Source organism: Mesoplodon bidens, assembly GCF_964165515.1.
Source record: "Mesoplodon bidens genome assembly, chromosome: 4".
In the NCBI taxonomy this organism is placed as follows: Eukaryota; Metazoa; Chordata; class Mammalia; order Artiodactyla; family Ziphiidae; genus Mesoplodon; species Mesoplodon bidens.
The window spans coordinates 70,980,317-71,007,886 of record NC_138160.1 but is presented as its reverse complement, the minus strand read 5'-3'; the positions used below and the strand labels follow the sequence as shown (position 1 = coordinate 71,007,886).

General features: G+C 35.6%; 2 protein-coding genes across 4 annotated transcripts in view; one reads left to right on the top strand and one right to left on the bottom strand.

Moving 5' to 3' along the window:
• Positions 1-21,858, top strand: part of CCNH (cyclin H) — a 57,111-nt gene extending 35,253 nt beyond the window's left edge. The window contains exon 10 of one of the 2 annotated variants that reach the window (XR_014015525.1): positions 14,594-21,858. The gene's annotated coding sequence lies outside the window, so the exon portion shown is untranslated. Of the gene's footprint in view, positions 1-1,611; positions 1,734-14,593 lie in introns of those variants that run through there. The other variant, XR_014015526.1, reaches the window with a different exon arrangement.
• The window catches only part of RASA1 (RAS p21 protein activator 1), a 111,239-nt gene that overhangs the window by 11,065 nt on the left and 72,604 nt on the right, over positions 1-27,570 (bottom strand). For both annotated transcript variants that reach the window (XM_081231093.1, XM_081231092.1), the window contains exons 10-20: positions 24,477-24,597; positions 23,707-23,863; positions 12,075-12,162; positions 9,967-10,044; positions 8,101-8,258; positions 7,521-7,597; positions 6,024-6,196; positions 5,340-5,499; positions 3,826-3,968; positions 2,006-2,121; positions 1,165-1,251 (exon numbers count right to left, since the gene is read on the bottom strand). In XM_081231093.1, coding sequence (XP_081087219.1) covers positions 1,165-1,251; positions 2,006-2,121; positions 3,826-3,968; positions 5,340-5,499; positions 6,024-6,196; positions 7,521-7,597; positions 8,101-8,258; positions 9,967-10,044; positions 12,075-12,162; positions 23,707-23,863; positions 24,477-24,597 — 1,358 coding nt within the window. The remainder of the gene's footprint in view (positions 1-1,164; positions 1,252-2,005; positions 2,122-3,825; positions 3,969-5,339; positions 5,500-6,023; positions 6,197-7,520; positions 7,598-8,100; positions 8,259-9,966; positions 10,045-12,074; positions 12,163-23,706; positions 23,864-24,476; positions 24,598-27,570) is intronic.

Genomic DNA, 27,570 nt, shown 5'->3' with positions numbered 1-27,570 from the left:
TATATTTAAAAGCTTAACTAGGGATAGAAATCACCACCTGGGCCATAAATGCCCCTTAAAAGACCCTGTAGTATCAGATAATCCACATAGCAGAATTTCCAGCTATTTGCTTAACAAATATACTTGTTTGAAACTTACAAAAGTTTTCATTTACATCACACACAACTGTGCTTCAACATTATATGCTTATAATACGTTTCTGTTCCTCTCAATCACTACTAAAGCCAAGAAATACAGAATCTACAATTCTTAAACATTTATGTCATATCATTACTAACCAAGAGAGATTTTATCTGCAAAAAGAGTAGAAGGCTCTTTATAAGATTTAGGTTGGGGGCAGGATTAACACACATTTTCAAAACTAATTATATGATATTGGTGTCTTCAGTAGTTGCCCAGTTTTTTTAATAGCGTATAACATGAGGGGCAGCATATATTCTATATGATAAATTTTATTATTAGACTCCTGAATTCTCTGATGCTTTTGCACTAATTTCCTACTGTCTTGAATGGGTTGGGGTGTGCTTAACAAAAGCGTACAGGAGTGTTAAGGATATTAGATTGGGTCTTAGATGTTTTGCCTTTAGTTCTGCCTTAGCCACTAACTTTCTGTATAACCTTAAGCAAACAATTTAATCTCTACAGATCTGCTTCCTCATTGGAAAAGTTACCGAAATGACAACAAAGTCCCCCTATATAAGCTACAAAATGCTATGATTTGACAAAGCAATTCCTCCTAATTACTGCACAATGAACACACTGTAACAGCTTCAGAACTAAGTAGACTCTGGTTGGAGATTAGCCCTGAGTCACAAACTGTTACAAACCAATTAATTAATATCTAAACTGTTCAATTATTGCTTTTCATTCTCAGCACAAATCAACCAGTCTTTCTTTCCTCCCATCAGTGAATGTTGAGGTTTTTAGAAAATGCAAAAAGGTAGCTTGCTAGCTAAGTAACTTCAAAACAAAAACAAAAACACAAAGTAAGTTAAAGTTTAGGAGCTATCTGAATTCAGAAAATATTCAACAGGGCTCTGACATAAAAGTCAAAGAAAAAAGGTCTGGAATTGTATACTGTATACTGTTAGTCTCCACATTTTCACAATTACCCACTTGACTCTAAGTGCAGGCTATATGATTTAACAAAACAGTAAGTCTTACCTAACAACTCTTGTTCTCATGGTGGTATTTGTAGGCCACTTGTGCTGAACAGATTTCTGTAAACACCCATAAATATACCTCAGTGTCCTGCCAAGATAACACAACCATCTCAATACAGAAAGCAATTGAAAAATATTGATCTCGTTGCAGCCTAAAGCTTAATTTATGAAATACATGACATTTTTAAATGCAACTGGCCATTTTCCCCAAAAAAGTTCTCTGTTACAAGTAGTGATATTTAGCAAAGGATAAGGAAAACTTTAAAAAGTTTTCATCAATTCATTTAACCAGTTCTTTACATTTACTTTGGAAGAAATCCTACCATTTTTAGATTACTTCTGTATTAAAGAAAAGTATGAAAAAGTACTGGAATGAAGATATAGAGGAACTAATGAGTACAGGTTCCAGGGAGACATTTTAATGTAAGTTAACTTCTACCTGAATAAGCTAACACCGGAAGCCGCTAAGCAGACACTGAGTAATTATCTCGTGTACATTTTGAGCAAGGTGTTCAATTACAGACTGGAGAGATACGTGTCTTTTATGACCTCCTCAAATCTGAGGTAAGCTTCTATTCTTTCCCCAAGTTACTATATAAACCAGACATACTGGCCTGTATAAAAACATGATTTGTTTTATTTTAATGCAAATATTTCAGTTTGGTTTCTTCAAGTCACTCTTCTTCCTTAAACACAATTCATCGTGTAAAGATTAAAAACCCTAACTTCTTCAGAGTATAATAACATCAGGACAGTGGAAAAGCTTACACATGTTTGAGAAATACAAATTTTTTAAAATGCAAATATACAATTTCTTGTCAAATTAAAATTTCACCACTTACGGTGGAAGTATTTCTGAAGCCATGAATATTTTCTCCACAAGCTCTGAAAGTATGTTCAATAGGTGTGCTAAATTAGTGTTCACATCTTCATTTTTTTCTAACTTTGATGGACTTAACTAAGAGAAGGAATAAATCAATATAAATGCATCTTGGCAATGATAAATGCAAATGAATCAAGGTAATCAAGCAGTTGTTTTCAAGGTTCTCTATTTTTCCATTTTTCAAACTGTATTAGTCTTTTGGTGGTGGTGTGGGGCTAACTGGGGTTTGCTCTGTGGAACTCCTAATGGACTTATTGCCATTAATTCCCATCTACTCAACTGAAGAGCAATGATTATTCAACAGTTTTCAGTTGCTTTGGGTTAATACCATTAATGAAGTTTTCTTTTATTCATTTACCACATTTTACCACAGATTTTTAGAGGCACATAAAACTGTATTAGACTTTATTTTAAATATAATATTCCCAACCAGAAGACAAAATCCCAGCTTCAGTGGCCACATGCACAAATATACTAGGAGTATTTAATTGGAAAGAAAGATCACCGTATATTATTATAAAACCTATCTTAAATCCATTTATTTGAGGAAAAAAGCTGATTAAAATTGAAAGGTTTTTCTGAATGAGATAAGACTTTTTAAATGACTAATAAAATACCAAATGCCTCAGAGGCAGCATCATGAACCCTTCTAAAAACTTTCCAGTAACTTCTAAAATCTAAGAATTCTTACCTAGAATTGATGGAGTAGATTTATCTATAGGAATCTAAATTCCCTAGCCTGGATTTAACATCCGGAGACTTTCTGCAGACTTGCTGCATTTCTGTATCCTTTACACTTATTAGACCAACTATGGTGTTAACCCCAGGTTTCAACACTAAATTATCCATTTCTTCCCCTTAAGTTAATTAGTAAAAATTGACAACTTGGTGCAGAATTAACAATTTGAGTGCTCCCAGTGTACATTATCAAAAGCAGTTCCTTTATTTTGTATCAGACATAAAAAATATATTTAATATCCTCCTTCTATAGTTGCTCTGCCTTCAAAAGAAAATGATGGAATAGCCATATAAATGAGATTCTACTCCTTCTTAATGGTTTGTTATGAGTTTACACTGAAGCCTCAATAATCTAAAAGGATGTTTTTTTTTTTTTTTTTTTTTTTTTTCTTTTTGCGGTATGCGGGCCTCTCACTGTTGTGGCCTCTCCCGTTGCGGAGCACAGGCTCCGGATGCGCAGGCCCAGCGGCCATGGCTCACGGGCCCAGCCGCTCCGCGGCATATGGGATCCTCCCAGACCGGGGCACGAACCCGTATCCCCCGTATCCCCTGCATCGGCAGGCGGACTCTCAACCACTGCGCCACCAGGGAGGCCCTAAAAGGATGTTTTTATTTGCTTTTGAGGGGGTTATCTTGTACTTCTGACCCTCCCACCACCACCCCTACTTCAAGAAAACCTTTGAGGAGAAACCTAGATGTTATTAGCAAGTGTCACATAGAACTTACACAACAGAAATCTCTAACAATAACTTCAATTTATGTTTGCACACTTTCTGAAAGTAGCATACACTTTTATCATTAGTACAGCAGGAGAAATGATAAAGTACTTTCATGTATTTCTGGTGCAGTTCGAGGTTTTTAATCTCCAAATGAAGTACATCTTTTTTAAAAAGTCTGTTTTGCATAACATTTTTCTAAACGTTATTACAAAAGGTGTAACTGTTCTGATGAACAGTTTCAGACAGCTAATATATTTGCCTTGAAGTGCAGTTAGCTATAAAGCATTACCTATTAAAATATGCTCTTTGCTGCAATACTCACCTCGCAAGACTGCTTGCTTTCCATTATCTTTAAGATACAGTCTTTCAAAGCGTGATGAACAAATTGTGTAGCAGTGGCTTTCATATACTGCTCCATCAGGGTACTCGCAAGTGTTGTAGCTCGAAATAGGGTAGTGGCTTCATCTACATAAATATATATATATTAAAAAATTATCTGTAAAGGATTGTACTGATGTGAACCAAATTGGAAATTAAATGAATTCATTTTTTCCTCAGATAATTACAGCTATTTAAGTAAGTATGTTTATTTGCATGTAGCATTAAATATTGATTATAATGACATCCTATATTCCTATAAACTTAACTCTTCAGAAGACTTTCTATTCCTTCACTTCATTAGATCATAAACAGGAGAAGGAATTAACACTGCCACATTATATGAACAAAGGCTCTCTGGATGGTTATATGACTTATCTAAGACTAAAGAGCCAAATAGTGACAAAACTAGGACTAGAATCCACCTTTGGTGTCCACTGAGCCCACACTTTGAAAAATCTGAGTTAATTTACAAACAAGAATGTAATGTAAAAACCCCAGTATAAATTAACTTATTTGCCTAAAATATGGCTATTCGTGACTTTTAATAAAATCGTAAAAAAACACAAATATTGTCAGAAAAGACAATCTCAGTGTAAAATATGTACCACCACTTTATCTTTCCTGACAAATCTATATATTTTTATATTTTCTATGATTAGGAGGAAATAGTTTTAGATTTTACAGTTTATTTGGGGAACCTAGAAGCAAGTACTGTTACTGAGTCAAAGGGCTGGTTTGAAATGGGTTATTCTGACATATTTATAAGCTGTTACAAACTACTGTGAGTCCAGCTAAATTGCCTGGAAACTACCTACCTATAGAAGGCAGAAATAAAATGCAGCTAACACCCAGCTTTTGTGCAATGAATTTATAAGCAAAAAACAAACGAGAACATGGTAAGCATACCAAACTATTCTTAATAACCAAGCAGTATGAGCCATTGATCTGGACACGGAAGTCACTTTTTTGTGTGTGTGTGTGTGTGTGTGTGTGTGTGTGTGTGTGTGTTATGCGGGCCTCTCACTGTTGTGGCCTCTCCCCTTGCGGAGCGCAGGCTCCGGACGCACAGGCTCAGCGGCCATGGCTCACGGGCCTAGCCGCTCCGCGGCATGTGGGATCTTCCCGGACCGGGGCACGAACCCGTGTCCCCTGCATCTGCAGGCGGACTCTCAACCACTGCGCCACCAGGGAAGCCCCCGGAAGTCACTTTCTTACAGCTTCTAATTTGCCATGACAGAAAGTTGTATTAGAGATATTACCCCCCCCATATTAGCCAGCCTAAGAATCAGAAATGACATTCCAACTGTAATTTTTAATGAATGAAAAACTGAGTAACTTTGTAAAATGATTTAACTATTTAATATGTTCTAAGATAGAGTACATGTATATTTGATATATAAAATCTAATCATTAACCAGTTTTTAAAAGTATCATACTAACACATCCATACTGTACCTTCCATGCTTATTTCTCTGTCATTTAGTGTACATAACAGCAACGATTCAAGCCTTTCATGAAGAAAAATCCTCAGTAGGATGCTAGCCAGTAGTGTTCGGTCCTGTCCACATACATGTGATAAAGCATAGACTACATGGAGCTCCTTTTGCAGTATAAGCTAAAAATGACATCAAGAAAGATCGTTGAAAGTATACAGCATTAAGCATTCTCAGTAACATTAACAGGAAATACGTTCTATATACAATTAGGAATATGTTTTATTGAATAAATTTATTAAAAACAATGAGTTTGTAACCTACATATTTATAGTCTCTTAAAAGCAATGTCATACTGTTGCAAGGCTTTTCAACCTTCTCTGCCTGTCACTGTGCCACTAAACTATGAAATTACTATGTTTAACTCAATGGGTATGGTGGGAAGCAGCCGCATAGCACAGGGAGATCAGCTCGGTGCTTTGTGACCACCTAGAGGGGTGGGATAGGGAGAGTGGGAGGGAGGGAGACGCAAGAGGGAAGAGATATGGGGATATATGTGTGCGTGTGGCTGATTCACTTTGTTGTACGGCAGAGACTAACAGCATTGTGGAGCGATTATACTCCAGTAGGGATGCTGGGGGAAAAAAAGTTAATTATTTTTCTTAATGCCTTTAAAAATAATTGGACTGGTAAATAACTTTAATACCTCTTTAAATTCGCTGTACTCTTCTTCTGGCATGATTTTTTCCATAGAATATCGTGCTCGGACACGCAGGGATCCTGGCTCAATACCTTTCAATGGTATATGGGAGCTGAGCAAAAACCATTCATCTGTGGCATGCCCTTTCTGCAGCCGGCTCAACTGGCAGCGCATAAATACTGTGACAGAAAAATATCAAATGATTACTGTCTGAAAAGATGACTAATTAGTCACACAAATTTTCCTAATGTTCTATCTTATCTATAGTGTTAAATGCTTTTTATTAAAGGACTTTTCAGTAATATAAATTTAATACTAAATGCTTACTTCATTCATTTACTGAATGCCTACTATGTGCCAGACTCTCTGATAGGCAGGGATGTGGGATACAGACATGATTAAGATATAGTCTCTGACTTGCATGGAGATAACAGTCTAGCCAAGGAGGCAAGAAATCAATTATGATACCCCATGCTAAGTGCTGTAAAGTGGTGTATGCTAATGAAGTACAGAGAAATAATATCTAATTCATTCTGTGGAGGTTAAACATCCATTCCAAACAGGTACCCCCTTAAGCTGACTTGTAACAGGATCTGGAAGTGTAGCTAAGTAGAAACAGAGAAAAAGAGTGTGTGCAGTCTGAACAGAAGGTATGGTGGGTGGTTTTAAAAATCCATGAACAATTTAAGAGCTATAAGAAAGCTGGTGTAGCTGGAGAGAAGGATATACAAAAGATTACACAGTGAAAGTAAGAGTGGGGAGGAGTGGATCAGGAAAGAGCCTTTCTTCTGTATCACTGCTGGGGGGTTAGATTTTATCTTAAAAATAATGGGGAACCACTAAAAATGTTAAGCATTTTAATAGTACAGAAATTACAGAATAAATATTATTTATAGCAAAAAATTCAGGCTTTGATTCTGTTAACACATATCACTTTTTTTCCCCCTAAACCTGATTTTTAAGAAGGTATTTAAGGATTAACCTAATTCACTCTGGTGTGAATTGCTAAATCCCATTGCCGCCTGTTTCAGAAACAGGCTGGGAAAAGTTGTGCTGCCGAGAACCAGTACTGACTACCAGAAGTGAGCAGTGTAACTTAGTTTAAAGAAAAAAATTTAAGAGTGCTTTTTTTCATTTACATGCAAAGTATAGGAAGGTAGGAGAAACCTAAAAAGTAGGAAGAAGGGATAAGGAAGCACCACAGAAAGATGACCACTGTTACTGTTTTTTTTTTTTCTTCCTATACGTTGTGGAGGGAGGGTGAGCAGATCCTACTTTAATCCTAAGGGCTTAAGTTTACAGTATATACAATTTAGCCTTTTTGGTCTTTTTATTTTTTCTTTTTTAGATACAGCAATCAATACTTTTAGAAGTATAAAAAGCTATCTCAAGTTACACTGCTTACACACCTTTTTAATTTCCATTTTAGACTATACTTCATTGTGAATTTCCAAAGTATATAAAACATGCTTTTTTACTTTAGAAATTTCTGTGTCAACTTACAGATATCAGGATCTTTGCTTTTCTTCGTTTTATTACTAAGAGTTATTTCAAATCTGTTGATGTCAGGAGGAAGATCACTAAAGCAGCAAGGAGAAAAAGAATTAAGAAAATGTCCTGGCATAAAACTATCTAATTCCTTTATTAGTATTGAATAAACCCCCTATTTCTGCTGCTAACCCAGCTGAAAGTGCTAGATTTAAAACTAGATTCAAAACATGTTTTATTATTTGGTACACAGGAATACAGACAAGCAAATTACACTTTCCCTACTGTCTTTAACTTCCTCGAGTAAATCCTGGAAACCCTTGTAAACATTGTCTGTGTATGTTAGTAAATGTTTTGGGATTCATCACTAATGGTAATTCATATTAATAACTAGGTGAAAAACCAAGGACACAGCACTTTACTAGTAAAAGTGAACAAATACAATAGAGGGAAAAAAAGTGTATTATTAAAATGCCTGAGCTTGGCACCGTGTTCTGAGTGATTTAGATACAGAGTTTAAAAAAAATTTAAAAAGGAAAGAAAATGCATTACAGCAAAAGAAAATCATCTAATGTAATGATAAAATAAGACTTACTCAAAGACAAATTCTTCTGACCATACAGGGTTTTGCCCTTCCCTTGCATGAGTTTTTGCTACCTGGACACTATTCAGGTAGATGTTACAATATGGATTAGTAAAATGTTTTACTGGGAGTTTATGGGCTTCTTCAATATGTAAAACAAGGCTGCTGACCTAAAGAAAACAGAGAAATCGTTACCCCAGATTTCAAGAATTATGCATTAGGTTTCAAAGGCAATTATTATAAAAACCCAAAATAGTGACTTATTTTCCCCTTTTTTCAGAAAACATGACCTTCAGTTATTTTTCCCTTTTAATAAATTCTTCCCACTTAAAAAAAACAAGTTACTTCTCTAATTACATTCCTGCAAAAATAATGAAATACACCTTTTCTGCTATAAAACAATGGTTCAGAGAAAATGAAGTTGAGAAGAGGGTTCTTTATTAATTTAAGTAAATAACTGTTACCACCCAAATCAAAATCTAACATGCTATATAATGCTCATCTGGAAGATTTTCTTTCTATACAGAGTTCCACAGCTAGAAAATATTTTTAAAATACTGATTCTACCATCTCATTTTACAGAAAAGGATACAGATCCAAAGAAGCAAAGTTATTTTTCAGTTTCGATGCAAAACTTAAACCATCTATCTTCTAGTATCAGGTTCTCTTTCCCTCTTGCCACATACTACTTGTGTGGCCTTGCACAAGTCAGTTTCTATGAGCCTCAGCTTCCTCAGATATAAAATTAGGATAAAGTCTGCACTGCAAGTTGTGAAGATTAGAAATGATATGTATAAAAGCACAAGCAGAGCACCTGGCACATAAAAAGGGCTCAAGACATTGTTAGCTATTTTATATATATATATATATACACATATTATTATACCTACAAATAATTCATGCCTGAAATTTCTCACAAGATACAATCTACAAAAATTGAATCTGATTTTCTATAGCTTTCAAAATGTTAAAACATGTTTTGAGGACACATAGTGATTATACATATAATTAAATGTCCCTGGGAAAGTATCAGACTTCTGGTTACAGGGAATAAAACTTTCAGTCATCTAAATAATAACCATTTATCTACTTCCAATAGAACAGTATGTTAAATTCACCAAGCTTATTGGAAATTCCCATAAGTAAAACAAGAGTCACTTTAGTCAATAAATACTGTACAAAAAAGAAACTTTCCTCAAAACTCCAAGAATGTTAAATTTACCTAACTTTTCCCAATTATCTGGGGATAACTAAAAGAAAAAGCAAAGAAATGGAGGGTATAAAGTTGAGTTTACATACCTAGAATGAAAGAGAAAGCCTAGCTTAACTCTCCATAAATGAACATGCAGGCATGTGAAGGTTTCAAATAAGACAGGATACTACCCATAAGTTATGTAATAGGTTTCAAAAGCAATTACTATAAAATGAAAAACCCTAACGTTTACCAGGATTAGTACTTTCAGTCAGATGATTTTTTCAGTAAGTACCTTTCTGACACAGGCCAAAATAATTTTTTGAAGAAAAAAATAATAGTGCCGAACAGAATAGTTTCTGTTGCTGTTGGCTTGGTATTGTTACTTTAAGTGGAAGAAAAAAAGTCCTTGGTATGTATTCAAAAGATGGCATTATGGGCTAAGTATCCAGCAAGTATATAAAGACTATTCTCTTTCATAAAGAAATAACTATTTCTCCTGCTGCTGAAGCAAGTGGGAGCATGGCTTTAAAATGCCTGAAAAGATTCACCTCTCAAGAATTCTAAAGTGTTTGAAATGTTGCCCAAAATAGTTCATACAGAAATAAAAATAAAGAGCAAAGTGATAAAGCAAAATACAATCACAAATTTGTGACAATCACAAATCAAAGAAAATCAAGTTTCACCTGACGCAGGCGTTTATTAGATGTCCCTGGACTACTTTTCCGTAAATTGCAAAATGCCTGCAGACCTTTCATCCAGTCCTATGAAAAATGACAGCATTTCAAAGAAATATAGTATACAATAGTTTATGCAGTTTCCAATCAACAGTTTGGGTTTTTTTCCCCAAATTCAATAGTTCCTTCCTTCTCTAGACTGCCATTTCTAAACTCAGAATATCCTGTGCTTTAAATACATCTGTGCTCCAACAAAATAAAACAGTGACCAAAACAATTATAATTCTGTAAAATATTGATTGTATTATTGTAGAATCTCTATATTAATCTTAAGTACCAATGAGTGATAGTTTATTAGCCAGAAAATAAATTTACATATATTTAAGCAGTTAAACTTGAGGCACCCTAAAGCAGAATTGAACTTGATACATTTTGTGAAAGGAAGGCTGACTGCAAAACCGACTGATAATGTGATGACTGATTTGATGACAAACATTCTAACCTTTACCTTAGACCATGATATAGGTAGAAATGTATAAGGGGATGTGGGTGATTTATAAGCCTGTCAAATATAACATTATATTTAAAACAATATTTCAGCCTAATATTAAGTTGCAGCTATATTCTAAAATGTTTAATGATCTAGTACTCTGGAGAAAGAGAACAATTTTAGGTTTACCCAAAATAAATCTAAATATTTGGCATACATGTTTCTAGAAAGCTCTGTACTACTGCTTCACTCAATTTGGTCTTTAGTTTGTTGGCTATTTCAATGAATCTGAATTTGTCAGTGTTTAGAGAACGTCTTTTAATGGAGCAAACTTAAGACTAAATCAATTACCATAGCTTTTAGAAAGAGAAGACAATAACCAGAGATACCACAGGCCACCAAAGTAATAAAAAACTGGGACTATCAGCGGTATTTTTGAACTTTAAGGGATATATGGAAACAGAATATGGAAAGAGTATAGATAAATCCAATAAGAAAATGTTATATTTATGTGAGGCATGCAAAACACATTGAAATGTCATCCAGGTGTGTAAGTAACACATCTTTAGAAAGAACATGATAAAATAACTGGAAGATAGGATACTCAAGTTTAAGTTTCTTTTCTAACTCAATATCTAACATTAAAAAAAAAAGTCAAACAGCAAAATATTATGAGCCCAATTTTTGAAAATTAGGGCTACATACCCACAAAACAAGGTTTTATAAGTTAATGAGTATTCAATTGAGATATTTTTCCATGATGGAAAAATGATATTATAAGCCATAAAACACAATGGCTCATTCATCAAATTTATTCTACAGCCTAAGATATTTTCATAATTTATGAGTCAGGGGCCCATGCCAGGATCCAGAGTTTTAGGAGCATCTGCCTCATATCCAAGGTTGGCAAATTATCTTCTTTTTTTTCAACAAAGTCACTTTCTTTTACCTCTAAACTACCTTCGGGTTCCTTCTATAGAGTATAAGCAGAAGAAATATAGCCATATTTCTACAAAATACCTCTAAACACCCCAGAAATGTTATGGTTCAAAGAAATCAAAGTACTTTTAAAAGGAGATTTTTAAAAACATTTCTTCACAGCATTACTTAAAACTTAATAAAAGTTTTAATAAGGGCATTGCACATGGATCAATGGCTAGTGCTGAAAGTAAACATTATATCTAGACTTAGAGAAAAACAGGATTCCTCAAAATTTTTTCCTTGTGATGACTGAATTTCTATTTTTAGACACAGTTCAACCAGTGAATAACAACAATGCTTATTAGCAAAACTAACTGGCTTACCTTTTTGACTGTACTGAGAATATAACCTTTCTGCAGAGAGGATTTTCAATGAACATTCTCAGTTGGACTCAACATCATAGCCCATTTAAAGGTCAATTTAAAATGGAGTTTTCCTAATAACCCTACACTGTGTTTTTCTGCATTTCTTTCAAAAAAAAATTTTTTTACACATGAAAGTTTCTCATTCCTTAAAATAAAACATGATTAGATTTCAGGCATCCTTTTTATCACATTATCTTAAATGCAACAGCTTTCTATTCCAGTTAAAAAAGAAAACAAGGGCTGAATAAAGTTGACAGTAGTTGAAAAAACAGTTAACTTACCTCTGCTTGTTCTGGAGTTTCTCCTGCAAAGTAGAAGATGTAATGTTCTTCACTAAAGTGCTGAACCACTATCTGAAAACAGTTTGGCCTTTAAAATACAAACAAAAAAGTTATTAGGAAGTTTTAACATACCAACTTTACACTAACTTTAGAAAAAAATCACAATATAATTATATAATTTATATAAACTTAACAAAATTCTTAATTTAGAGAAATAATCCATTGTACTAGATTACTAAAAAGAAAATGTCAGCTTCATATATTTTAGAAAGCTTTTTGTCTGCACTACTGAAATTTTATCAAACTATCAAAGTTTAAAAATATTTCACAGTACTGTGTAGATTAATTTTAAAAGGCATTAGAAATAGAAAAGTTACAATAAAATTGAAGCAGGAGTGCTAGAATTGCATATAGCTAATCTAAAGACTTTAAAGCAAATAAAATGTTACTAAACTCAGTGCTTCAGGATGATATATAATACACATTTACATGTACTGGGAAAAGACTAGACATGTTCTTTAGGCCTAAAATGTTCTTAATGGTTATCTCTCAGTAGATTGTGGGTGATTTTAATTTTCTTCTTTATAATTTTACTTATTTTCAATTTTTTTTTTACTTATTTTCAATTTTTTTTTTTACTGGCCATTTTTCCTCATTCCATTTTAATGGAAATATCATAAGCTTATTTTGAGGATCAAATGACCTAACAGTGGTGTGCAATAAATATTAGTTCTTATCTTCCTATAGTATGCACTGTAGTATAATTCATTTGACATGTAAGTACAATATTAGATAGTAGCTTGTATCTTTTTTGAAGATGTGCTGCCTTTCCAACTAGATTTGAAAATGTTTATAAAATGTTTAATAAGGGCCTTCAAGTTTTTGAAATTCAATAAATATTATTTCTATTTCTTGCTTTAACCAAAGAGTATATCTTACGCTTTAGTGTTAGAAGGTCATAGCAAAATACCCAGAGTACAAGCTTAACATTTATTAAAGATAAAAAACCATCTCTTCAATGCTTTGAGAATACCATAAAACAATGGAATTTGTCAGTTGAAAACTTCTGATTCTGAAAGTGGTTTGTACCAGACTAACCCTCCTGGCAAGATAAAATATAAACCAAACAAAACACAACTGTTTGAAGTCACTGGAGAACAAGCAGCTCAGACTGAAGGGACCAAGATCATAGTGAGGTGAGACTGACATTCTCCACAGCTTTTCTTTTCAAGGTGTTTGCCAATTCCTAAACCGTGTAGGGCAGGAATCTGGGGCAATAAGCAGAAAACAGCATCTAAGAGGCTAAAAAGCTAACGAAGCACATTCAGAGTTTCACAGGGCTGAGAGAGACAATTGAGTTCAGGGCCTTTAAAAGAGAAAGCTTTCAGTTGAGACCCCTGAAGGGCTATGCCTTCAGAATAAGAGCAAACCAGAAATAGAACAGCCTTCGCAGATACCTCCAGTTGATCCCTGAGGGGATCAATATGAACTAACCCTATTCTAACTTATCTGGCAAAAGAACAGTCCTTTCTGAAGACAATAACATTATCCATAGCTTCCACAGTTTTTCATACACTGTATCCACTATTCAGTCAAACATAAGTAGACATTACAGGAATCAGATCAAATGATTGAAAAGCCAAAAGAAAAACACAGGAAAGACCTACATATAATCCAGATATTGAGGACAGATACAACTTTCAAATATCTGTAATTAAAGTGCTTAAAAAGATAACAAAATAGAGAATTCTGCCAGATAACTAGATATTTAAAACAAGAATCAAATGGAAATTCTAAGGTGGCAAAAGTAATCAATTAAGACCTCAACAAATGCATTTAACTACAGAAGAATAGATTTGTGAGCTGAAGGCAAATCAGAAGAAAATGTCCAGCCTGAGGCACAGAGAGGAAAAATATTATGAGAAACATAGAAAACCGTTTAATAGACACATGAGACATAATAAAAGGAATATAGCATGTAACATGAGTCCCAGAAGATTAAAGAGAATTAAAGAGAATGTGGCAGTAGAACTGTTTAAAGAGATACTAATGAAGAATTTTCCAAAAATGACAACAGACATCAGGTCTCAGATTGAAGAAGCTCTACAAACATTAAGATACATTTAAAAAATATTTTTTTTTTACAGTAGGCATATTTGGTTTAACTTTTGAAAATCTAAGGAAAGGAAAAATCTCAAAGCTTCCAGAGAAAGGTGAAATACAGTACATCTTGAAGGAAAAAAGATACATTATCTCTAAAAGAGAAACAATGACAAAATGCTGAAAAGTAGAAAATCTTTAAAATGCTGAAAGAAAATAATTACCAACCTAAAACTTAATATCCAGCAAAAACATCCTTCCTAAACGTAGATAAAACAATAAATACTGCCACAGTAAAAGATTCAGCCTAAGAAAAGATAAAGGTGTAAAATTCCCACATAAATATTCACTACAGTAATAACTCTCTGTATGACTGAATATCTTCAAACTTGTGCTTCTGAAATCGTTTATATTTAAAGTAAAGCAGGGAGTAGCTTCAAGATGGCAGAAGAGTAAGACATGGAGATCACCTTCCTCCCCACAAATACATCAGAAATACATCTACATGTGGAACAACTCCTACAGAACACCTACTGAATGCTGGCAGAGACCTCAGACCTCCCAAAAGGTAAGAAACTCCCCAAGTACCTGGGTAGGCCAAAAGAAAAAACAGACAAAAGAATAGGGACAGGACCTGCACCAGTGGGAGGGAGCTGTGAAGGAGGAAAGGTTTCCACACACTAGGAGCCCCTTCGCAGGCGGAGACTGCGGGTGGCGGAGGGGGGGAGCTTCGGAGCCATGGAGGAGAACGCAGCAACGGGTGCGGAGGGCAAAGCAGAGAGATTCCTGCACAGAGGATCGGTGCCGACCAGCACTCACCAGCCCCAGAGGCTTGTCTGCTCACCCGCCAGGATGGGCGGGGGCTGGGAACTGAGGCTCGGGCTTCGGTCGGATCGCAGGGACAGGACTGGGGTTGGCTGCATGAACACAGCCTGAAGGGGGCTAGTGCGTCACAGCTAGCTGGGAGGGAGTCCGGGAAAAAGTCTGGAGTTGCCGAAGAGGCAAGAGACACTTTCTTGCCTCTTTGTTTCCTGCTGCGCGAGGAAAGGGGATTAAGAGCGCTGCTTTGAGGCGCTCCAGAAACAGGCATGAGCCGCAGCTATAAGTGTGGACCCCACAGACAGGCATGAGATGCTAAGGCAGCTTCTGCAGCCACCAAGAGGCCTGTGTGCAAGCACAGGTCACTGTCCACACCTCCCCTCCCAGGAGCTTGTGCAGCCAGCCACTACCAGGGTCCCATGATCCAGGGACAACTTCCCCGGGAGAATATGTGGCACACCTCAGGCTGGTGCAATGTCATGCCGGCCTCCGCCGCTACAGGCTCGCCCCGAATTCCGTACCCCTCCCTTGCCATGGCCTGAGTTAGCCAGAGCCTCTGAATCACCTGCTCCTTTAACCCCATCCTGTCTGAGCAAAGAACAGATGCCCTCAGGTGACATACATGCAGAGGCGGGGCCAAATCCAAAGCTGAACCCCAGGACCTGTGCCAACAAAGAAAAGAAAGGGAAATCTCTCCCAGCACCCTCAGGAGCAGCGGATTAAATCTCCACAATAACCTGATGTACCCTGCATCTGTGGAATACCTGAAGAGACAACACATCATCCCAAATTGAGGAGGTGGACTTTGGGAGCAACGATATATATATATTTTTCGCTTTTTCTTTTTTTGTGAGTGTGTATGTGTATGCTTCTGTGTGTGATTTTGTCTGTATAGATTTGCTTTTACCACTTGTCCTAGGGTTCTGTCTGTTTTTTTTGTTGTGTTGTTCTTTTGTTATAGTTTTTAGTGCTTGTTATCATTGGTGGATTTGTCTTTTGGTTTGGTTGCTCTCTCCTTTTTTTTTTTCAATTACTTAAAAAAAATTTTAATTTTTTATTTTAATAACAATTTTATTTTATTTTATCTTCTTTTTTTCCTTTTTATCTCCCTTTTATTCTGAGACGTATGGATGACAGGCTCTTGGTGCTCCAGCCAGGCGTCAGGGCTGTGCCTCTGAGGTGGGAGAGACAAGTTCAGGACATTGGTCCACAAGAGACCTCCCAGCTCCACATAATATCAAATGGCGAAAATCTCCCAGAGATCTCCATCTCAACGCCAAGAACCACCTCCACTCAATGACCAGCAAGTGCCAGTGCTGGACACCCTATGCCAAACAACTAGCAAGACATGAACACAACCCCACCCAATAGCAGAGACCTGCCGAAAATCATAACAAGGCCACAGACACCCCAAAACACACCACCAGATGTGGACCTGCCCATCAGATAGACAAGACCCAGCCTCATCCACCAGAACACAGGCACTACTCCCCTCCACCAGGAAGCCTACACACCCACTGAACCAACCTTAGCCACTGGGGGCAGACACCAAAAAAAAAAACGGGAACTACGAACCTGCAGCCTGCAAAAAGGAGACCTGAAACACAGTAAGTTAAGCAAAATGAGAAGACAGAGAAACAGCAGATGAAGGAGCAAGATAAAAACCCACCAGACCTAAAAAATGAAGAGGAAATAGGCAGTCTACCTGAAAAAGAACTCAGAATAATTATAGTAAAGGGAATACAAAATCTTGGAAATATAATGGAGATGATACAAGAAACGTTCAACAAGGACGTAGAAGAACTACAGAGCAAACAGTGATGAACAACACAATAAATGAAATTAAAAATTCTCTAGAAGGGATCAATAGCAGAATAACTGAAGCAGAAAAACAGATAATCACCTGGAAGATAAAATAGTGGAAATAACTACTGCAGAGCAGAATAAAGAAAAAAAAAAAGAATTGAGGACAGTCTCAGAGACCTCTGGGACAACATTAAACACACCAACGTTCGAATTATAGGGGTCCCAGAAGAAAGAAAAAGAAAGGGACTGAGAAAATATTTGAAGAGATTATAGTTGAAAACTTCCCTAATATGGGAAAGGAAATAGTTAATCAAGTCTAGGAAGCACAGAGAGTCCCATACAGGATAAATCCAAGGAGAAACATGCCAAGACACATATTAAACTATCAAAAATTAAATACGAAGAAAAAATATTAAAAGCAGCAAGGGGAAAACAACAAATAACACACAAGGGAATCCCCATAAGGTTAACAGCTGATCTTTCAGCAGAAACTCTGCAAGCCAGAGGGAGTGGCAGGACATATTTAAAATGATGAACAGGAAAAACCTAAAACCAAGATTACTTCTACCCAGCAAGGATCTCATTCAGATTTGAGGGAGAAATTAAAACCTTTACAGACAAGCAAAAGCTAAGAGAATTCAGCACCACCAAACCAGCTTTACAACAAATGCTAAAGGAACTTCTCTAGGCAGGAAACACAAGAGAAGGAAAAGATCTACAATAAAAAACCCAAAACAATTAAGAAAATGGTAATAGGAACATAAATAATGATAATTACCTTGAATGTAAATAGATTAAATGCTCCAGCCAAAAGACATAGACTGGCTGAATGGACACAAAAACAAGACCCATATATATGCTGTCTACAAGAGACCCACTTCAGACCTAGAGACACATACAGACTGAAAGTGAGGGGATGGAAAAGGATATTCCATGCAAATGGAAATCAAAAGAGAGCTGGAGTAGCAATTCTCATATCAGACAAAATAGACTAAAACCAATACTATTACAAGAGACAAAGAAAGACACTACATAATGATCAAGGGATTAATCCAAGAAGAAGACATAACAATGGTAAATATTTATGCACCCAACATAGGAGCACCTCAACATAAGGCAAATACTAACAGCCATAAAAGGCGAAATCGACAGTAACACAACCATAGTAGGGGACTTTAACATCCCACTTTCACCAATGGACAGATCATCCAAAATGAAAATAAATAAGGAAACACAAGCTTTAAATGATACATTAAACAAGATGGACTTAATTGATATTTATAGGACATTCCATTCAAAAACAACATAATACACTTCTCAAGTGCTCACGGAACATTCTCCAGGATAGATCATATCTTGGGTCACAAATCAAGCTTTGGTAAATTTAAGAGAATTGAAATTGTATCAAGTATCTTTTTCAACCAAAACGCTATGAGACTAGATATCAATTACAGGAAAAAATCTGTAAAAAAAATAGAAACACATGGAGGCTAAACAATAAACTACTTAATAACCAAGAGATCACTGAAGAAATCAAAGAGGAAATCAAAAAATACCTAGAAACAAATGACAATGAAAACACGACAACCCAAAACCTATGGGATGCAGCAAAAGCAGTTCTAAGAGGAAAGTTTATAACAATACAATCCTACCTTAAGAAACAAGAGGGCTTCTCTGGTGGCGCAGTGGTTGAGAATCTGCCTGCTAATGCAGGGGACATGGGTTCGTGCCCTGGTCTGGGAGGATCCCACATGCCGCGGAGCAACTAGGCCCGTGAGCCACAACTGCTGAGCCTGCACGTCTGGAGCCTGTGCTCCGCAACAAGAGAGGCCGTGATAGTGAGAGGCCTGCGCACCGCGATGAAGAGTGTCCCCCGCTTGCCACAACTAGAGATAGTCCTTGCACAGAAACAAAGACCCAACACAGCAAAAATAAATAAAAATAAAATTAATAAACTCCTACACCCAACATCTAAAAAAAAAAAAAAGAAACAAGAAACATCTCAAGTAAACAACCTAACCTTACACTGAAAGCAATTAGAGAAAGAAGAACAAAAAACCCCCAAACTTAGCAGAAGGAAAGAAATCATAAAGATCAGATCAGAAATAAATGAAAAAGAAAGAAAGGAAACTATAGCAAAGATCAATAAAACTAAAAGCTGGTTCTTTGAGAAGATAAACAAAATTGATAAACCATTAGCCAGACTCATCAAGAAAAAAAGGGAGAAGACTCAAATCAATAGAATTAGAAATGAAAAAGGAGAAGTAACAATTGACACTGCAGAAATACAAAGGATCATGAGAGGTTACTACAAGCAACTATATGGCAATAAAACGGACAACTTGGAAGAAATGGACAAATTCTTAGAAATGCACAACCTTCCAATACTGAACCAGGAAGAAATAGAAAATATAAACAGACCAATCACAAGCACTGAAATTGAAACTGTCATTAAAAATCTTCCAACAAATAAAAGCCCAGGACCAGATGGCTTCACTGGCGAATTCTATCAAACATTTAGAGAAGAGCTAACACCTATCCTTCTCAAACTCTTCCAAAATATAGCAGAGGGAGGAACACTCCCAAACTCATTCTACGAGGTCACCATCACCCTGATACCAAAACCGGACAAAGAAGTCACAAAGAAAGAAAACTACAGGCCAAAACCACTGATGAACATAGATGCAGAAATCCTGAACAAAATTCTGGCAAACAGAATCCAACAGCACATTAAAAGGATACACCATGATAAAGTGGGGTTTATCCCAGGAATGCAAGGATTCTTCAATATATGCAAATCAATCAATGTGATACATCATATTAACAAATTGAAGGAGAAAAACCATATGGTCATCTCAATAGACGCAGAGTAAGCTTTCAACAAAATTCAACACCCATTTATGATAAAAACCCTGCAGAAAGTAGGCACAGAGGGAACTTTCCTCAACATAATGAAGGCCATATATGACAAACTCACAGCCAACATCATCCTCAATGGTGAAAAACTGAAACCATTTCCAGTAAGAGCAGGAACAAGACAAGGTTGCCCACTCTCACCACTCTTATTCAACATAGTTTTGGAAGTTTTAGCCACAGCAATTAGAGAAGAAAAGGAAATAAAAGGAATCCAAATCGGAAAAGAAGTAAAGCTGTCAGTGTTTGCAGATGACATGATACTATACATAGAGAATCCTAAAGATGCCACCAGAAAACTTCTAGAGCTAATCAATGAATTTGGTAAAGTGGCAGGATACAAAATTAATGCACAGAAATCTCTTGCATTCCTATACACTAATGATGAAAAATCTGAAAGTGAAATTAAGAAAACACTCCCATTTACCACTGCAACAAAAAGAATAAAATATCTAGGAATAAACCTACCTAAGGAGACAAAAGCCCTGTATGCAGAAAAGTATAAGACACTGATGAAAGAAATTAAAGATGATACAAATAGATGGAGAGATATACCATGTTCTTGGATTGGAAGAATCAACATTGTCAAAATGACTCTACTATCCAAAGCAATCTACAGATTCAATGCAATCCCTATCAAACTACCACTGGCATTTTTTACAGAACTAGAACAAAAATATCTCACAATTTGTGTGGAAACACAAAAGACCCCGAATAGCCAAAGCAATCTTGAGAAAGAAAAACGGAGCTGGAGGAATCAGGCTCCCTGACTTCAGACTGTACTACAAAGCTACAGTAATCAAGACAGTATGGTACTGGCACAAAAACAAATATGGATCAATGGAACAGGATGGAAAGCCCAGAGATAAACTCACACACATATGGTCACCTTATTTTGATAAAGGTGGCAAGAATATACAATAGATAAAAGACAGCCTCTTCGATAAGTGGTTCTGGGAAAACTGGACTGCTATATGTAAAATAATGATATTAGAACACTCCCTAACACCACACACAAAAATAAACTCAAAATGGATTAAAGACCTAAATGTAAGGACAGACACTATTAAACTCTTAAGAGGAAAACATAGGCAGAACACTTCATGACATAAATCACAGCAAGATCCTTTTTGACCCACCTCCTAGTGGGTCCTAGAGAAATGGAAATAAAAACAAAAATCAACAAATGGGACCCAATGAAACTTAAAAGCTTTTGCACAGCATAGGAAACCAGAAACAAGACGAAAAGACAACCCTCAGAATGGGAGAAAATATTTGCAAATGAAGCAACTGACAAAGGATTAATCTCCAAAATTTACAAGCAGCTCATGCAGCTCAACAAAAAAAGAACCCAATCCAAAAATGGGCAGAAGACCTAAATGGACATTTCTCCAAAGAAAATATACAGATTGCCAACAAACACATGAAAGGATGCTCAACATCATTAATCACTAGAGAAATACAAATCAAAACTACAATGAGATATCATCTCACACTGGTCAGAATGGCCGTCATCAAAACAATCTACAAACAATAAATGCTGGAGAGGGTGTGGAGAAAAGGGAACCCTCTTGCACTGTTGGTGGGAATGTAAATTGATACAACCACTATGGAGATCAATATGGATGTTCCTTAAAAAACTAAAAATAGAACTAGCATACAACCCAGCAATCCTACTACTGGGCATATACCATGAGAAAACCATAATTCAAAAAGAGTCATGTACCACAATGTTCATTGCAGCTTTATTTACTATAGCCAGGACATGGAAGCAACCTAAGTGTCCATCAACAGATTAATGGATAAAGAAGATGTGGCACATCTATACAATGGAATATTACTCAACCATAAAAAGAAACGAAACTGAGTTATTTGTAGTGAGGTGGATGGACCTAGAGTCTGTCATACAGAGTGAAGTAAGTCAGAAAGAGAAAAACAAATACCGTATGCTAACACATATATATGGAATTTAAGAAAAAAAATGGTCACGAAGAACCTAGGGGCAAGACGGGAATAAAGATGCAGACCTACTAGAGAATGGACTTGAGGATATGGGGAGGGGGTAGGGTAAGCTGTGACAAAGCGAGAGAGAGGCATGGACATATATACACTACCAAACATAAAATAGATAGCTAGTGGGAAGCAGCTGCATAGCACAGGGAAATCATCTTGGTGCTTTGTGACCACCTAGAGGGGTGGGATAGGGAGGGTGGGAGGGAGGGAGACGCAAGAGGGAAGAGATATGGGGATATATGTATAACTGATTCACGTTGTTATAAAGCAGAAACTAATACACCATTGTAAAGCACTTGTACTCCAACAAAATCGTTAAAAAAAAAAAAAAGTAAAGTAGTATTAAAAGAAGTTTAATACAAAGAGATAGAATGCTTAGAGACCTGTTAATAATACTGAAAATAAGCTGGAAAAATTGCAGAGCTGTGCAAGTAAAGCGCTGGGGAAAACAGCCGAACGAGCAGTGCTGTCCAGTGTCCCTACACCACAGGCTAGGTATGCATACCAGTCATCTCTACTGGTGAGGGCTGCCATTAACTTCCACATTAGACTTCACCTACATGCTCAAGGTCAGTCAGCGTATTGGGTTCTATGCTTACAGAAAGCGAGAAATATTCAATGACTGCTATCTATTTGATAAAACAACAAATAGTGTATTCTCAGGATTTTCAATAGTTCACTTCTCCTTTCTCTGGTACTGTTTGCCACCTCACTATCATGAAGGAAGCGGCTTTGTGAGTAAAATCCAGTACACACAAAGTAAGGCAGAGCAGAAAGACTAAGAAGCCAGAGGTCTGATCCAACTGCATCTAAAGGCCAAGGTTCCCATACTGTTAAGGGAGGGGAAAAGAATCCTATGAAATCCTACCTTGCCCAAATTTTTTGCTTTTTTTGGGGGGGGGACAGCTGTTTTTAGGAGATATGAAGAAGCGTTTGGGAGAAAAAAAGGGAGAGTAACAAGGTCCAATGAGTTCATGAAATACTGCATATTATGCTCCCCCCTTGGTGATTCACAATACAAACACTGGCTAAAACTCCAAAATGCCCCTCTGTAAGGAAAATTATTTGTTCAATTCAGCATTTCCCAAACCTATCTGACCATTTAAAAACTGAACTGTCTGTTAAAATCACTAATGTGATCTCCTAAACACAGTTTGGAAAAAAGAAATGACAAGCTTTTATGCTCCACAGGTACTTCTCTTGAAGATTTCCAAACTTAAATAGGATAAACTAGGGTTGCCTAGTAGAAATGCCATCCTGCAGCATAAGTTGTTAAAAAAATTTGTTTTAATTGCGTTTTATTCATCATATCAATAGGTAATAAAAATGCTAAATATATCTAAAACACTCTAGAATGGATTATTGATAATACTGATGGTGAAATACAAAGGCCCTTATTACAAAAAACTAGATGTAATCAAGAGCTGAATTTGCCTTGTGCTGTTCAGGATTTACCTTTAGTTTAGACTAGTATTTTATTTTTTTTAAAACTCTAACATTAAGAAAAAATGTTTTAATTTCAAATCTGAAATACTCTCCTCTTTCCTATTGAAATAATTTTTATACTACAGTTGTCTCTCAATGTCAACTTTCTTAGGAATCAAGTTAATAGTACAACTGAGTGTATCTACTACCATCAGATGCACTGAGTTAACTAAGAATGATAAAATAGGGGAAAGGAGATAAGACTCAAAGTAAGTCACTCAAAAGATTGGTGGTAGGTGCAGGCAGGAAACACACTACTACAGATCAAGTCTCACTACAGGAGAGGCATAGATTCCAAAGGTTTCTATGTGATATAGTGGAGTAGAATTTTATGAATAGGTTAGTATAAAATAAGGAAGACAGAAATTACCCTAGAGAGTATATGTGACATTTTTAGATGTCACAAATTGGTTTGCTATGCTTTGAAATGATCTGAACATACTGTTTTTTTTTTATTAAAACAATTCCAGAAAGAAATAGGAAACCAATTTCTTACCTGCCAAAGAGACTATCATGAACAACATAGACAGAACACACGCTGAGATCTATTAATCCTTTTGGTTTTGTAGCTCGTTTTTCACTTTCAAAATAAATAAGTTGGGCATCACTGCCCTCTAAGATAAAATATAAATTTTTCCACCTTTTTCCTTTGCCTGTTAAAAAAAAATTGTTTCCCCTTAGCCAAATAATGAACTATGAAGTCACATATAGTAAAATCATAAAAATTATTGTTGCTAAAAACTAAAAATTAAATATATTTCAATTTTTATTCCAAAGCTTAAATAACACCAATCTTTACAAAATGAGAAAATGTCTGTAATATATCTGTAGAAAAATATCTTTTGTTATATTGCTTGCTTTAGTGAGTCACTGAGTAAGTGACAAGGGTACCTTAACAGTATGTTTAGAGATTTCATTATGATAAAATCTTTAAAATTCTTGCTTAGGATTCATTCTTTTCCAGTCATGAGAAAAAAAACTCTTCTACTAATCATGCACCCCTCAATGCCCCAACATTTCTTAATGCCAAACTGAGGCAAATACATAAAATAGAAACATCAATACTATGAATGTGCCAAGTGCCAATAAGAATTTTCTCTTAAAAAAAAAAGTTATATGGTAGAGAGGGGCTCAAGAATCAGATACCAACTTATTAAATACGTATCTCAATGATAAGTTTTATGCCCAATATTTAAAATGCTTCTAATAAATGTTAATGGTAAAATACTGAAATTGAATCTTTAGTCTTAAAAGTTTCACACTTACCTTTTTTTAGAAGATAACCTTTTTTAACAATGTTTTTATAAAAGGCATCCTTTGTTTTACGACGAATTGTATTATAAATTTCCTTGCCATCCACTGTATCATTGAGTACTTGTTCTTGATCCTGAATTTTCAAAAATACTAAAATTATTTCATGAATTCTTGATGGAAATGAAAACCTACTAAACTACCAATTTAAAAACCAGAGTCTGTCTAGACATTAAAAAAAGTTTTAATACTAAAACCTAAAATAATGTAACATATATATTAAGAGATCCTTTGCTTTCCAAAGAAATTTTCTAAAAGGTGCACTTACCATTTCTCAAGAACATGGACAACTAATAAGCTTTTTTTTGTGTGTGAAAAATACAGGGTTTTTTTTTACGTTTTACAAGCAACACTGTTTTCAAAACATGAATTTGTCCAAGCATAACTGATAGATTAGAACCAATTTGAGCATAAAGCAAATTCATGTTTGCTTATGGACAATTATATCCATGAGAAACTCTATGTGAATGCAGAAAATTGCACCCAGCTGAACTGAGATGCCTAGGAATATGCAAAATACATCTCAAAAGCCTAAAAGCCTCCCCAGCTTCACCGAGTGTTACATGCCATACCCATCCATCCACATCTGGTGTTCTAATGTGTCTGATTTCAGATAATCCTTCTTGTACCACTTCCCGCTATTTACAGCCCTTCTGATGGCCTCTTCCACAAGTAAACTTCAGGTCTTTTTCAAGGTAAAGTGCCTTATTTATTGTAATATTTAAATATTTCTTATCCATTTAGCATGTATAAAAACTACGCTACATTTTTACTAGCTTCTTTATGTGTCACTGATGAAGGTTTTGAGTGTTGCACCCTTAACCCCCCTTTTTCCATAATCCTGTGGTTTTTATTGCATGATTTCATATAACACCGTGACTTACAGGAATGCATGTGTGTTAAATGCTAAATCCCTGCCCCCCCCCAAGTAACAAAAAGAATTATGATGTCAGGAAGAATACAAAGAGAAGAGTGCCTTTATAAATGATCTTCCCAAAGTAAGTCAATCTTCAATATTACCATCAAGGTCCAATGGACCCAATTTTAGTTTTTTAGTTTCTTTCTTGAGCAGCTCTTACTATTTGCAAGAATTAATATTTTATGACTTTGTTTTCTTAGAGACTTATAGATCCAGCTGATCATTTTATTAATCTAAGATACGTTATGGGATTTTCACGAATCATATTTTTCCTATATCTTGAAACACTCTGCTATTTCATCATCGTAGGAACCATTTCACCATGACTTAACAATTATTCTCAAGTATGCCGAAGAGCAGGCACTGGCAAACCACAGCACATGGACCAAATCTAGCCTACTGCCTGTTTTTGGACATAAGGTTTTACTGGAACACAGCCATGGCTCATTCCTTTACATACTGTCTGTGGTTGCTTTCACACTACAAAGGCAGAGTTTAGTAACTGAGACAGAGACTGAATGGCCCACAAAACCTAAAATGTTTATTATCTGGTCCTTTACAGAAAAGTCTGCCAGCCCTTGGTCTAGAGGGTGATGCAACAGTTTAATAAATCATCTCTATTGCATCACCCTTTGGCATTTTTTACTGTGTGGCCAACTATTGTAGCATCTTTCAAAAAAGTATAAAAGGCCATCTTTGTTGTATTTTTATTAGTTTTCATTGAACACATAAGAAAATTCATAATTCTTAATTTTCTGATCATAACAGCAAAGAGAAAAAAATTGACAAAGAAAGATGCTTGACAATTATAAAAAGACCCAGATGATAAATGCAAAGAAACAGCAAGACTCTGGGATCTACTGTGATGATAAAATTGATTTTGATAAGCAAAATCTCAGACTATAATTCTTCAGATGGTAATCTCCCTGGTGAATTTTCTCAAACTAAGAATCGCTGAGTGAATGATATATTTCTAGGGGAAAAGAAATATAGTGCTCTCATCTAGTTAGTGATTCAATAGGAAGGACATCATCATGCAATAATTTGTAACAAGAATCTAGATTATCCTGTTTCCTAAAAGGAAATGAGGATTCTTTAAATTTTTATGATTGTGCACCAAGATTTATTCAGTATGATTTGTAAATGGACAAAGGTTACTAGAAGGAAACATATAATGTAGAAATTTAAAAATTCACCATATTGATCATTCTGATGTTTATAAGTCTAAACATAAAAATGTATTACACTTATGAAGCAATAAAGACTGTACTATCCAACAAAATTATGAACCATCAAAGTTTTCAAAAGTATTGCAGTTGATGATGCAAGAACAGCAAGAAAGAATCATAAACTAGAACCCAGTTGAAATATATTTAAAATCTGGAATCAGTACTGCATTTTGACAGTAAAAACGTAAGAAGAACCAGAGTAATCATAAGCAAGAACTTATAAAAGATGTATCTGAAATTTGTATTTACAAGATGGATATGTTCCAAGTCCCTGCATGACAGTGGATGAACAGTTAGCTGCCTTCTATTTAAGGTATGTAACCCTTTATAACCAAGAAAATATGGGACAAAAATTGGGGTTTGCTACATTTAAATTCTTATTAAATTTTCTAATAAAGTTTTTTTGTACTAAACCTTTATTCTTACTTCTACAAATTATTCAGAAAATGACTAAGAACATAAACAATTTTTAAAGATACATTGCACCCAGATGATAAATAGTGATGACTACCTCCCTAGTTGTATAGATTTGTGCTTACCAGTCTTTATTACAGTAGTGATAATATTTACTATTAGGTGCAGAATGGGGCGCATTTGTAGTTTATTATTTAAGACATATTACTACACTAACATTTGGATTTAAATATCTGATTTCAAGATAATCTATATAAGTCTTTCCTACTTATTTTAAGATAGGGGCTGATCAACTGATCTGTAACTCCTACATTAGAAGACACTACAGGCAAGGACACAACCTCACGGTCCAAGTTCTAGTAAATTACTGGATGACAGTAAGGAGGGCTTCTCAGCCTACTCTTTGTACACAGTTCTGAAGAAGGAAGTCTTATATACTACTCCCCAAGGGAAGTAAATAATCGGGTGAGAGTCTAACAGCCACTGA